This window comes from Hyposmocoma kahamanoa, unplaced genomic scaffold (assembly GCF_003589595.1).
Source record: "Hyposmocoma kahamanoa isolate Upper Pololo Valley unplaced genomic scaffold, ASM358959v1 63, whole genome shotgun sequence".
In the NCBI taxonomy this organism is placed as follows: Eukaryota; Metazoa; Arthropoda; class Insecta; order Lepidoptera; family Cosmopterigidae; genus Hyposmocoma; species Hyposmocoma kahamanoa.
Window position 1 is genome coordinate 11,830,388 of NW_020653851.1, and position 14,784 is coordinate 11,845,171.

Consider the following 14,784-nt stretch of genomic DNA (forward strand, 5'->3'; position numbering starts at 1 on the left):
CTCAAAATTACTTTCGAGGTTATGAAATTTCGACCAAACATTATTTCTGGAAAATGTTATTTCAGACTACTGATAGGTAACCCATTTTTATACTGTTAACAGCAAAATTACTCATATTTATAGTATCTATTGTTCCATTCATTGCGAGGGAAAAATATAGACAGAAGGCGTTTATTCTCTTCCCACAAATACTCACAACAATATGAAATAAAGAAAGACAAAACAGATTCAACACAGATTTAAAATGAACAGTGAAAACAAACAAACCAAAATAGAAAGACATTAAATAAATGTACATAACAAACAGTTATTTACTAACCAATAAAATAACAGTAAGTTGTGTTTGTTGTGTCATAGTTCAGTGTGTGCTTTACTCAAACGCAAAGCACTGGTTTTCAGCGATCACCTTCAAGAATAGTACGATGTAGTGCATCAGCAGCAAAACAAGATGTTAATTTATTATAATACAAGAAAAGAATTATTATGCCAAGTAACGGGATGAACAAGTCATGCGCTTCGTGGTAAGTGATACGCCAGTCCATAGCAGTCGCTTTAAAACGCATGGATTGATGGGCGTTGCCACACAAGGAGCTTTGCTGCTAATAAACGTGTTTGAAAGTGCGACGTGTATTATGATGACTTCAATTCTAAATTTAAATAATTAGAGGTGGAATGTTGTTTCAACATCTTGTAGCTTAATAACGGAAGTAAAGGTGACAAACATGATGGCGCTATAAATAAGATTCTTATTCGGGTGTTCCTTGAGGTTACATTTACATTGCAACCTGTTGTATTTTCTGTAGAAAGCATCTATTATGAGTTAAAAAAGAAAAAAAAAAGAAAAGGTTCGATCGAAGGTCCCTTAGTTTAAAATATTGCACGGAAAAGTTGAAAATATTCCAACTCAATTGGCAAAGCCATTACCTATTGCTTTGTATTTCCAATGAGCTGGATTATACATTCCATTATAACATTGTTTATTATTAATGCAAGTTAATAAAGGGAAATGGAATTAATACTTGTGTCTAATGCAATTCTTAATTCCACTTCTCTTCGAACTTCGATTCTGGGAACTCTAACAATGTACAAATAACCCGGGGAATATTAATTTTAATACACTTACTTATAGGAATATTTAAGACCTATATCTGGACTTATATCGTACTTTATTCATGTTGTGAAATTATAACTTGTTTTCTGTGGAAAATGTTAATCAAAATTGTAATCAATTCTTCGGACGGTGTTTATTTTAATTATTTATTATAGAATTTGAATAAATATATTCCAAGAATATTGATTGCATTATAAATTTGTTTTATGTGTTTTACATACACAACCCTTTTTCCAACAAGTTAAGAAGAGGCCACAGCCTTCCATTTGTAATGGTCCTCACAGATGTCTGATGCGTCATCAATACGCATCAACGCTTTTATACACGCTTGTCAGTTAAGGGATTGACCTGGTCTTTCTTTAAGGTGTCCTCAATTTTAGACGTGATAAATTCACCTTGAACCTGACATTCCCCTTATAAATCTTTTCTTCAATCTTCTTTCATTCATCCTCTCTACGCGTTCGAACCATCCCTTTTTTCGACGGCACAACGCTCTCTTATCACACTGTTCGGCAATATGTACACCAGTCTTTTAAGTCATACTTCTCAAAGCTCTTATTTCCACTACATTAATTCCACTTTCATGCTTCTTTGCCAAAGTCAACATCCCTATAATATGTAAGTTCAATTAGAATCCAACACCCCTGCATGCACAGCCAGTCGTGCTTCTTAGACAATTTGCGGCTGTTCATAAAGGCATATATTGTAAATTTTAATGGGAATTATAATTGAAAAGGAAATTGTTTGTACACTTAGAACTAAAAGAGAGGTATTTTAATTATGGCCAATTGCTATGAACTTGAGCGTTCACTGTCAATTAAGAATAACAATTACTTGAGCAAATTTTACTCAAAACTTTTCCACTTGGTTCTTTGAGTTGGTGCTAAATTAAAAGGTTAAATACAAGGGATTTTAATTAGAAAAATGGTGTTATATTATTTACTATAAACAAAACAAATAACTAAAATAAAATCTCGTCGTAAACATTCAAACGAGCTTCCTATATTTAGTAGTGTTGATTAGATTCTTAATCAATATTTACTTTTATTAAAACTTCTATAGTTTGTAGGTTGTTACCAAGTTATTATTAGTATTGATGAAGTATTCTCCATTGTTTCAGGAACGATTGGATGTGATGAAGAGTATAGACTGATTCGTCATCTGATGGATAGGTACGATGCGTCAGTTCGCCCTGTGGAGAATTCCTCACATCCCCTGTTGGTCACCTTCGGAGTGTCATTGCATCATATTATTGATGTGGTAAGTATCTTTCCATATAACATAGTTTTACTTGGAAGCTATGCCAAATAGGTTAGAAGTATTTTAGGGACAAAAGGAAGAAGGATAAAAGGAGGAGGAAGGAATCAAGGATATTTCAAAAAAATAACAATAATCGACCTAACTTTATTTTAGTCGATTTACAAATTTAGTTATTAGTTACGTAATAGAAAAAATATTACAATTATTATATTAAGTCCGAAGCCTTGTAAAAAAAATAGTAAGTGCCGTGCCAGTATGGTCATCCCTTCTTCTATTTGTTACTGTCCTCGCTGCAGCTCAGTGACAAATCACGACACCTCTAAGCCGCGCCTCCTGAGCTTCTAGCTAATAATATTATTATAATCCTGGACAATCACACCAATTTTCTGATCTCAAAGTAGGGAATACTCTGAGGGCAATACCTAGAATATCCAGACCAGAACCAACCTAAATTGTAAGTAATTGTACGTTTCCTAAATTGGCACAAATCGGGAATTGAACCCGGAACCTCCTCATCAAGCGTCCATGGTACTAGCCGCTGTGCCACCGAAATCGTCAAAGCACTACAAGACGTTGACGTTTCAATTTATTTTACTGATTAAATATACCATTCGTTACTGCCGGCTGGTCGAACTCCGGGTAAGTCGCATCCTGCAACATAAGCACACCCCGTAATTGAACCCCGACGACGCGCCGCAGGCAAGGCCGACTACAGGACTCGTATACTATAAGACTACTTAAATATTTGCTGTGTTAAGATCTACATGGTATTCTATATACGTTTCAATTCATCGTTAAAGTGAACGGTATAATACCACAAACGACATCAAGCATAGCTCTCTGTTTAAAATTTCCTGTAACTGTGTATAAGTTGTTATAGTAATAAATAAGACTACATACTTTTTTACCTACTTCGTGTTAAAGTCAAAGTCAAATAATGTTTATTTCATAGGTAAGCAAATTACACTTGAAATCGTCATACTGATTAAACTCTACTGCTCATTTACTAAAACTTATATTGTATTGTAATGATTCGAACTGATTAAACTCTACTGGCTCAAGTCGTTAGTTGTGTCTATTTCGTCCTGCTTTATATTGTTACACCGGTAAATTTATTATGTTCCGGTATATTTACCCTTCACCGGTATATTTTGAAATTGGGTGTAATTGACGGGTTAATGTAAAGTGATAATTAAGTCATGACTCTGTTGATGAAACATGTTCACAATAAGGAAAAACAAAATTCTTCGATGATTAAAGTCTTTGCAGTTAATTTTCTTTGTCTTTAAAGACATTATGAAAAGTGTATACAGATGAACTGAATAAGTATATATCTTATATATGTGCGCGTTTTGCGCCTATCCCGCGCCTTTATTAAATGTATTTTGTGGGGACGCTGGTAACGTCACGGGCCTGGCCGCCGATTTTGTCGGGTATAGTTAGGAGATTAATTTTATGAGGTGGCCACCGTTAAATGTACCACATCAAGTCACGATAGCTTAAGTATGTTTAGTAGCACCATATTAAAATAAAGCATGACTAGATATATCCTATTTCGACTCAATAACATTCTTAGGATAAATATTTGCATAGTTAGTAGCTGCTTCGACAAGCTTAACTGAATAAGACACGTCATTCTCACTAATTACTAGAGTAATCAATTGTCTCAATCTTGTATATAGATTGGTGCGCCACTGTATACTTGTCTGTACCCTCTATAAGCCAAATGCAAACATAAATTGCTTTGTTTTCATTCTTGTTTTTTGAATTAACTGGTTTTTACTTCATAATTGCATTGCTTATCTATTTACGCTGGCTAGATATATTTAGCAGTAAGTAATAAATAATAAAACGTTAATTCCTATTGCACTCAACTCGAGTATGTTTTTTAGTCATTTTTTTTAAAAGATTTATGCTAACTATACCTAACCAAAACCCTGTGGAGAGTCTCCGCAAGATAGATTTAGCGATCACGCGCCGCTGTCAGAGGAAACACAATTAATCTTTACGTCCGTCTGATATTTCGTTATTAAAAGTTTATTCCTTAAACTTTGGAAGGAATTTATGGTATTTGCCTAACTTATTACCAAGTGTCTATCCCGATTTGATAGGATTACAGATGTTTGAACAACTTCCATGACTAGTTCAATCTTATTTCGTATTCGTTACTTTATGAAAATCCTAGAATCAGGGAAGCTTTTATTTCTTGACCTGTTTTAACTTATTTCCAGTTCCCGTTTTCTGAAACTGTTAATATGTTTTTATATCGATTTCTCCTGTTAGTAAGTAAATTGAAATGAAGGCCAGAAAACTTTACAATTTGTATGTATTTTTCTGCAGGGATAACAGCCAAGGATAATATCCAATATTGTGAAATATAAATCGCGTTTGAATAGAATTATTATTATCTTTTTCATTCTCAGAAACAAAAGATATTTTTTTTAACTATAATAAAAAAAGATTTAGCCCTAAAAAAATAGAACAAAAATAAAAATGTTAATTTTAAACAAGCATACAAAGTAGAGTATCATAGATATGTGAAAAATATATGATTTGGCTCAAAAGGGCAACCTACCCAGAGCCGTCAAAACCAACAAAAAAAAATGAAAAACATATTAATGTGTTTCAATGTAGGGTATCATCATAGATATACATATGAGAAACTTATCTATGTGTTACGTCGCTACTCAAGGTGAACAAACTAGGGAATTCCCTGTACTATGAGTACCACAGCAACGAAATTCTCTCTAGGATACTTCACCGGAACACCCAGACCAGAAAACCTCATTTCCAAATTTGATTCTTCCAGGAGTCGAACCCAGGACCTCCTCATTCGCATGAACGAATGAAATTAGAATGATTTAATACACTATAAGTTTCGGGATCTGGCTACTTACATAAACAATATTTAAAAAGTTATTACAACATTTGAAATTGGAACTCTTTGGTTGTAGAATACAGTTTGTTTCACCTAACTGTCACTTGTTTTTACATTGTGGTGTCATTTTAGAAATTGGTTGTCTACATCACCATGGATTAAACTCGTGAAAATTTTCGTAGTATGTTTTTCTACGCCTTTAAGTGTAATTTAAGAGCTCAGTGTAGCTACCCTCGGCTGCAAACTGCTTTTGGCGATGAAGCACCATGCAAGACGAATGACGAAACATGGATTTATAGTTACAATCCCAAAACTAAGCAGCAATCGAGCGTATGAGTCTTTTGAGATGAGCCGAAACCAACCATAGTGGCGCGCGTGCAAAATGCCTCTAAGCGGATGATTGCTTCGTTTTTTAATAAAACTGGACACGTGGCTACTGTTGCTTTGGAGAATTGTTGTACCGCGAATAGTGATTGATACACGACCATTTGTTTGCCGGAAGTTATTGACAAACTCCGTAAAAATTACCGTAAACGCCGTATCATCTTGCACGACGATTATGCCAGTTCTCACACGGCCAGACAGACAAATGAATTTTTTAGGTGAACAACGTAGACCTTATGAGCCATTCCGCGTACAGTCCCGACCCCTTCTGACTTTTATTTATTTCCAAAAATTAAGAACCAGTTACGCGGTCAACGATTTTCATAACCTGAAGAGGCTGTAACGGACCTAACCTGTCACGGAGGAGTGGCATAAATGTTTTCAAAATTGGTTCATTCGTAGGAAAAAGTGCATTAACGCTAACGGAGAATATTTTGAGAAACAATAAATTAATTTCTGACCATTTATAGTATTTTTTTCTTATTCATCCTTTTTTTTTTTTTTTTTGACGGGGGCGAAATCTTTGTGGATACCCCTGAGCCCAGGGAGACTCAGGGGTTATGTGGGGACTCTCCCTCCAGACTGGAGGGCCTACCCCACTAAAACCCCCCCGGGTTTCCCTCTCGCCGGTTGAGTCGGCGCCGTGGGATCAGTGAACATTCACCACGACGCCGCCCGGCCGCCCTAGCTTACGCCAGGGCTCCCGCGCCAACGGAGGGGCGAGTCGGTTGTCCTCTGACCCGCCCCCCAGACGAGTGAGGCCGTGCAATGCAGGCTCCGGAGTCCCTGTCCAGAGCCCGCTGGCCTCACTAGGGGATCAGGCGAGCAGCGAACTGCTTTCGCCTTCTCCCCGTACGTCTGCGCCGAAGCGGGTGCGCGTCTGCCGCGTCCTCGCGCACCCGCTCCGCGGCCTCCTTTTGCGACATAATCTCTGCGCAAAAGGAGGCCACCGCCTCCCAGGACTCCTCGCTATCGAGCATGGCGGCAACCACGCTCGGCAGCGAGAGGTCCTGCGCTACAGTCCCCGTCAGAGTGCGGCGCTGCTCATCCCACCGGCTACACACCTCTAGGGTGTGCTGCGCGGTGTCATCCGCAGCGCCGCACTCGTGACACGACGGGGACGGTTCCCTCCTCGCCACCTTGTGCAGGAAGTGACTGAAGCAGCCGCGCCCGGTCAGCACCTGCACAAGGTGGTACGACAGTGGCCCGTGGGACCGGTTTACCCACTCTACGAGGACAGGGCGGATCGCCTCTATGGTACGAGCGCCATAGGGGGGATGCGCTGCGCCGCGAGGCGGCGCTCCCGCTCCACGTCTTGGGGAGCGGGTCGCTCGCCTCGGTCCCTCATTCCCCGCCGGTAGGTGCGGACCTCCGCCAGGACCTCGGCTTCGAGGTCCCACGGCGGAGTACCGGCGAAGACGCACGCGGCAGCGCAGGCCACCGTCCTGTACGCCCTGCACATTCGCAGGGCGACCACCCTCTGGGGCCTCCTCAGCAGCGCCTTCGTCGCCGCTGATATGGCCCCAATCCAAATGGGAGCCCCGTATAAGGCCATACTCCGAGTCACCCCGGCGTATAGCCTTCTGCATGGGGCTCCCGGCCTCCCGAGGTTGGGCAGGAGCCTGCCCAACGCCGATGCGGCGCCCACTATTCGGGGAGCAAGTTGCCGGAAATGCTCCCTGAAGTTCCATCGCCGGTCCAGGACAAGTCCCAGATATTTCATCTGGGACTTGACCGGGACCGATACTCCCGCGATGGAGATGTGGGCGCCTGCCGGCACCGCCCAACCTCTACCCCTCCCGCCGAAGACGGCCACATCCGTCTTCGGCAAGGCGACCTCGAGCCCCAGCAGCTGTATTCGGCGGACCACCATGTCCGCCGCTACTGAGGCTCTTCGAGCCGCCTCCTAGAAGGTGGTCCCCCGGACGGCCACCAGCGTGTCATCGGCGTACGCGACGACCGCCGTCCGGGGGAGCAGCGCGCCCCTCAGCACCCAATCGTACCCCAGGTTCCACAGTAGTGGTCCTAATACAGACCCCTGGGGTACTCCGCACCTCATTGGGCGCTCGGCGCGCCTCCCTTCCCTCGTCTGGTAGAGCACCACCCTGTCCTCCAGGTAGTGCTCCACCAGACGGCTGAGGTACCTGGGGATATTATGGTACCTCAGCGCCTCCCTGATAACGGCGAAGGGGAGAGTGCCGAAGGCGTTGGCTATGTCCAACGACACAGCCACCACGCCTTCCCCCTCGCCGTTACCCTCCTCCACGATGTGTCGCAGCGACTCCAGGGCGTCCAGGGTGGAGAGTCCAGCCCTGAACCCGTACTGCCGCTGCGACACATCGGGGTTTCTTATTCATCCTGGGAACTTATAGTGCGCCTCACGTAGTGTATTAGAAAAGAGTATATAATTAGTGCTCGCGAATGGCACATGGAAATCATTCCTGCATATTATATAATTATATAGTAATAGACTATCAGCATAATCAGCATAAAAATGTATATTACAGTTTTCAAAGGTAAATATTTCATAGGTTTTTCAGTTGCATTTGCACCACCTCAGGATATTGATAATAAATAAGAACCATTTTCAGCTCTAATAGACGCAAAAAATCGAGTTTTGTACTTTAATCTAAACTACACGAATGGGAGATATTTTTATAGACGTAGCTGTAAGTAGGCGTAGTCGGGAAAAAGGACAGTGAATTTCCTGGTCTGAACGCCTTACTTAATTCAAAGAGCAGCTATTAATTATTATTATCTACTGCGTCAAGGCGTTCAAGATGTAATGACGATCATTTTTCCACCTTTTCATACAGTTTATTATGTTTCTCCGGAGAAATGTAGATATATATAATTTTATTTTTAAAAACCATTAATGCGTGATTGCAAGAAACCCAACAAAAATATTGCCTTGAAAAATAAGTGTAGCGTCAGAAATAACTTGATAATTTACGGAAATAGACCTTTTTTAATGTAGTTTTTTGGCCACTTTTATCCTTCTAGTATACAGGGTGGAAATTTGAAATGCCACCTGAAGGGAAAGTACTCTAAATACTGGAGACAGAAATTTTTACTTAAAGGAAACATTCCTTTATTTCTTTAAAAAGAAATAAAACTGCATTCATAGATTTTCGAAAAATTCTAGCAACACGCGGGAATCGAACCCGCTTTAATCTGTAAAAAATGCACCCTGCATTTTTATTGCATCGATCGATAGGGTTAATTATAAGAATAAAATCTCTCTCACAAAATTGGTTAATTATATGAAAAAAACCATGAAATCTTAACGTATTTTAATAAATGAAAAAAAATAAAATGGTAATCTAACTAAGTAGTTGCTCGAAATGAGCTCCATTTTCTTGGATACACAAATTTAATCTTTTAACGAATTCATTTTGAGTAACTTTTAATAACGTGTTGTGATGAATTGTATTACAAATTGTATTCTAAACCTCAGCCTTCAGCTCGTTTACACTCGCATAGGATTTAAGGTAAATTTGATTTTTAACATATTCCTATAAAAAAAATCTAAAGGGGTGAGATCTGGTGATCTCGCAGGCCATCTGATTGTGCCGTTTGTACCAATCCAGGTATTAAAATGGTTACTAATGTAGGCAGTATTGACTCTGCTGTTATGGGCTGGAGCGCCATCTTGCTGCAGAATTATTCGATTTCGCTCTTCCTCAGATAAAACATTTAACTCATTTCTTAAGAGATCCAGTATTTCAAGATACTTGACAGTGTTCAAATGATCTTCGTACACGTGGACTTACACAACCATATTTCTCATAATTCCGCACCAAACGTTGAAAGGGAATCTTACTTGATTGTTAATTTTATGAACACGAACTTGGTACTTGGTACTTGGTGTAACGGGCTGGTGTCCGCAACTCGACGTCAACGCGCCTATTTTGCGTGTGGTGGGTGCAGGGTCCTACTCGTGCCACCCAAGCTCCTCCAGGAATCTCAGCAGCCTCCTCAGTTTACTGAAGACTTCGGGGAGCGACCTTGGCACTCCAAGGTACTTTGCCCTGTAGTTGGCCACGCCGGAGCACTGTAGTAGGATGTGCGCAGCCGTTTCCTCCCCCTCCATGCACGCTCTGCATAGAGGGCTGTCTGTGATACCTAAATTGAAAAGGTGTTTATTGTATGGACCATGACCCGTTAGGGCGGCAGTTAGAGTGCGAAGCTCTTGCCTTTTGAGTTTAATAAATATGCGAGGTAGACTGGCATTGAGCATTGGGAGTGCTTCCCTCACCTGTCTACAGACCGTAAGGGTCGTCCATGCATTATTATGTGACGATTTTGTACCTTTGTGTATAGTTGTTCTGAACCATTGGTAGGGGAGGGATACTATGGGTTCTGGTCCTACAGCGTCCATCTCCGACCCTTTTCTGGCTAGTTCATCTGCCGCATCATTGCCACGTGAGCCGCTGTGTCCTTTAATCCACTGTAGGGTTATGTGGTTTTGTATACATACCTCCATGAGTGCTTGATGGCATTCATAAATGAGCCCTGAGTCTATGTCATAGTTATTCAGTGCTTGTAGCACTGACATACTATCGGAGAGTATTCGAATGGAGTGGTTCTTAACTCTTCTCGCTATGATTGCTTCTGCCGCCAGCTTGATGCCCATGCATTCACCCTGGAATACTGTGTTGTGGTCACCAAGTGGTGTTGATATCCTGATATTGAGGTCTTCTGAGAATACCCCAGTACCTGTTCCCGAATTCATTTTAGATCCGTCAGTGAAGACGCGGACCTCTCTGGGGTTCAGCCCTTCATTGGGTTCTTCAAACAATTGTATCTTGTATTTTTTGTCGAAGATGTATTGTTTTGGGATCCTATCCACAGTCGCCTCCAGTAGCGGTTCCTCATTGACAGTCTTATAGAGGATTTCTGTGTATGGGGTCCTCATGTGCTTCCAAAGGCCGGCTCTATTTAGACGCACTGCTGTTGACGCCGCTTCCTGTCTGATGAACAGTGGGAGGGGTCGCAGGTCCAGCATCGCTTCGAGGGCCGCAGTTGGTGTTGTCCTCATGCAGCCGGTCGTCGCCACGCAGGTGAGTCTTTGGAATTTGTCCAACTTGTCGGTTGCAGTTGTCAGCTTGGTTCGTGACCACCATATTATAGCGCCGTAACTGATCATGGGTTTTATCGCCGCCGTGTAGAGCCATAGTGTTATCTTAGGTGAAAGTCCCCATTGTTTACCCACCATTCTATGGCACTGCCAGAAGGTAATAGTGGCTTTTTGAATTTTGTTGTTCAGATGCTTGTTCCAGTTCAACTTGTTGTCTAGTATTACCCCCAGGTATTTGACTTCGGTTGATAACTTTAGTTCTGTACTGAAGAGTTTGGGTAGTAGGTAGTTACCCAGTAGTCTTTTGTTTGTAAACATTACTAGTTCCGTCTTTGTCGGGTTTACCGATAGTTCGTATGCTCTGCACTATCTTTTCACAATCCGGAGTGCAGCTTGTGTTATGTCGCAGAGTGTATTGGCATAATTTCCTGTTACCAGTATAACTATGTCATCAGCATATCCTACTGTATATAAATGTTCTTTGCTTAGTTTGATGATGAGGTCATTTACGACCATGTTCCACAGCAGCGGCGACAGTACCCCCCTTGAGGGCACCCCTTCGCTACTATGGCCCATGGGGTCTCATTTGGTGTTGTTTTTATCATTCTTTGTTTTAGCATGTTGCTAATCCAGCTGATCAGCACTTCATCCACTTCGTGTCTTCTCAGTGCTGATTGTATGCTGGAGAAGTTGGTTTTATCGAAGGCTCCTTTAACATCTATAAAGGTGCCTAGGCAAATTGCTTTGTTTTTGAGGGCCACTTCTATCTTGCCCACAACGGCATGTAGGGCCGACTCAGTGGATTTGCCTTGGCTGTATGAATGTTGGTTTCCGTGTAATGGTATGTTCTTAAGCGCACCATCCCTCAGTTCTCTGTCACATAGCCTTTCTAATGTTTTCAGGAAGAACGATGTGAGGCTGATAGGTCTGAAGGACTTCGCGTCAGTGTAGTCGTTTTTTCCTGGTTTCGGTATAAATATGACTTTTACCTCTCGCCAGCTGTGGGGCACATAGCTGAATGCTAGCCAGGCTCGAAAGATGTCGACCAGGTGCTGGACCAGTGTGTCCCCGCCCCATTTTAGGAGTGCTGGGAATACTCCATCATGGCCCGGAGCTTTGTACAGTTCAAAGGTGTTTACTGCCCATTTTGTCTTTTCGTATGTTACTACTTGTTCAGCGTATCGCCAGTTATGGATTATAGTATAGTATAGTATATTATAGTATTATAGTTCATTTCTTCGCACCTGTCGTCTTGGACGAACCTACATCCTGGGAAATGTGTTTCCAGTATGGTTCTCTCCGTTTCCGCAGGGGAAGTTGTGTATGTGTTGTCTATTTTGCGTATTGAACCTAACTCAGTTGAATTTGAGTTGCCTAGGATTTTCCTTATTCTGTTCGCTTGTGCACAAGACGTAATGTTCCCGCAGTAGCCTCGCCATGATGCAGTGCTCCTGAACTGCATGCGCTTTTTTAGTTTGGATTTGGCCGTTTTGTAGCTTTCCCAGTCCTCATCCGCGCATCTATTGTAGCTCACTGCGCGACATCGGGGCTCGAAATGTGCGGCTGGCTGACCCGATCAAAGTCAGCCAGGTGTTCCGCACATACTCACCCCGTCAGCATGGCCGAGGCCGTCCCCCCCCACACCTCGCCTGTGGCCCTCTGACGGGACACATTGCCATTTCCCTGTGTTGGCTAGTCACAGGGCTACCGATTAGCAGGAAATCAGGGCCAAAGAGGGCGTATTGCTTGCCGGGGTCCCACCCCACTCGGGCTCAACCCTCCAGGATTCCTTCATCCCTGCGTACGGCGCTCAACTGCGTAGGCATGAACGCAGGAGGGTGTAGATTAAGACCGCCCAACACTTGCCATGATCCACCCTCATAAATGGATGGCCGGGCCGTGTTGATCGCTTGGCGCCCTCACTGATAAGACTCAGACTGAAGCCGAGAGTTGTCAATGTTGGCCCCAGGGTGTACCGGCTACATCCTTGGGCATTCTGTGATAAGATGTCATCACAGACTGCTCAAGAACTTCGCACGCGTGGAGGTGGAACAACTAACACACCCTATGAACGAACGAACACGAACAGGATTCACTCGAGACCAATAATGGTTATTGTGGCGGTTGTACATGCCGTTATTACTGAAGTTGGTTTCGACAGACCATACAATGCTACTCAAAAAATTCGGGTTACGGCCAACTTCTCTTAGCATGTTTTGACAAAATTGAAGTCGTCTCTCACAATCCTCAGGATGCAATTTTTGCACCAACTGGCCGTCACGATAACATTTATACTTATACTTTTTAAGCACTTGGAGTACACGAGTGTGGTTCGCTCCAAAATCTTCTGCAGCATCTCTCCTTGAAGCCTTTGGAAATGCTTCGAAGTATGTTAAAACATTAAGATCGAATTCGGAATAGTTCTGTTGAGGAGTTTGCCGTCGCTTCTCGTAGCTACCCGTATTTTTTTAATTATTTACCATTCTTTTCAGAACGAATCGAGTTGGAGCTTGTCGATCCCGATATCTGTCTTCATACCACCGCAGAGCTAAATTCACATTTTTTTTATTTAAAAAATAAGCTACCATTAAATCAGATTGTTCTTGATATGCCATTTTTACGATGAGACAAATATGAAATTTATTTATTTATAGGAAAACTATCAGTACTTAGAAAGGAAACAATCAAATGCAAAAACAATCAAATCTTGTAAAAACAATCAAATGGAAATAACAAAAGACAACCTAGCCCGCACACGCTAAGTGAGGCAAGTTAGAGGGTTCCAAACGCGTCCCAGGAGCGCGCGGGCTGTTAGTTTTCAAGGTCATATTGCACCGCGAACAGCTCCAAAATTTTTTGCTAAAAATGACGAAATGTGCGGTAAATGGGTGTAAAAATACAACAGACAAACATAAAATAGACACTAACATCGCATTCCACAAGTAAGTAATGCGTTTCAACTCATATTTTTATGTAAATATTCACTAAAACAGAAAAATAATTTCGCGGCAACAAGATACGAAAGTGTTGCAAAGTAACGAATTTTTTTTCTCCCCATTTTGCTATTCTGTATCAAAATAATTATATTACGTAAATTTTAGTGGTGCCTGTAATTTAGATTTATTTGCGCATCTTGAACTAATATTTACTTTAATAAACATTAAATGTTTTCGTTAACTCCTGTAAGTGATTGGGACACTTAATTATTTTATAATACTTTTAACGGCTCTGCGTTCATGCTTTATTGAATAATTATTTATTTTAATTTTATTTGAATTGGAGCACATATTGCAACAAATTTACAGTACTTATATATTTGTTTCTACTATAGTGTTGGCACCACCAGTACAACTTTGATAGCTTATTATATGTCTTTCTTTTCGTAACTCAAGCGAAATATTTTATTTTCTTAAAAGGGGAGCATTCTTAAGCGATTTTTTAATCTATTTTAACAGTTATTTTCTTTAATGTTTGCTTATGGCATTTTCGGTTTTAGGTTTCGAATATGGCACTTATTTCTAAATCCAAGATGCGGGCGCGATTTTTCGAATAATGGCAAGTTGGGTATCGTTTTCGAGATGTTTGGGAATGTTCAATACAAATATGGCACTCATTTCTAAATCCAAGATGGCAAACACGACAGTTCAAACAAAAGCAATATTCGTAATGAGCACCCCCAAATACCTCGAAAACGATACCCAACTTGCCATTATTTGAAAAATCGTGCCCGCCATCTTGGATTTACAAATAGTGCCATATTCACATTGAGCATCCCCAAATACCTCGAAAATGATACCCATATTGCATTTATTTGAAAACTCGTGTCCGCCATCTTGGATTTAGAAATGAGTGCCATATTCGTAATGAGCATCCCCAAATACCTCGAAAATGATACCCATATTGCATTTATTTGAAAACTTGTGTCCGCCATCTTGGATTTAGAAATGAGTGCCATATTCGTAATGAGCATCCCCAAATACCTCGAAAATGATACCCATATTGCATTTTTTTGAAAAAATCGTGCCCGCCATCTTGGATTTAGAAATGAGTGCCATATTCGTAATGAGCACC

The 14,784-nt window shown here is 41.5% G+C and overlaps 1 protein-coding gene across 1 annotated transcript in view; it reads left to right on the plus strand.

The window, feature by feature from the left end:
• The first annotated feature begins 10,672 nt into the window (after positions 1-10,672).
• Positions 10,673-14,784, plus strand: part of LOC113229970 (neuronal acetylcholine receptor subunit alpha-3-like) — a 67,760-nt gene continuing 63,648 nt past the window's right edge. Inside the window, exon 1 of the mRNA XM_026463672.1 lies at positions 10,673-10,696. Coding sequence (XP_026319457.1) covers positions 10,673-10,696 — 24 coding nt within the window. The remainder of the gene's footprint in view (positions 10,697-14,784) is intronic.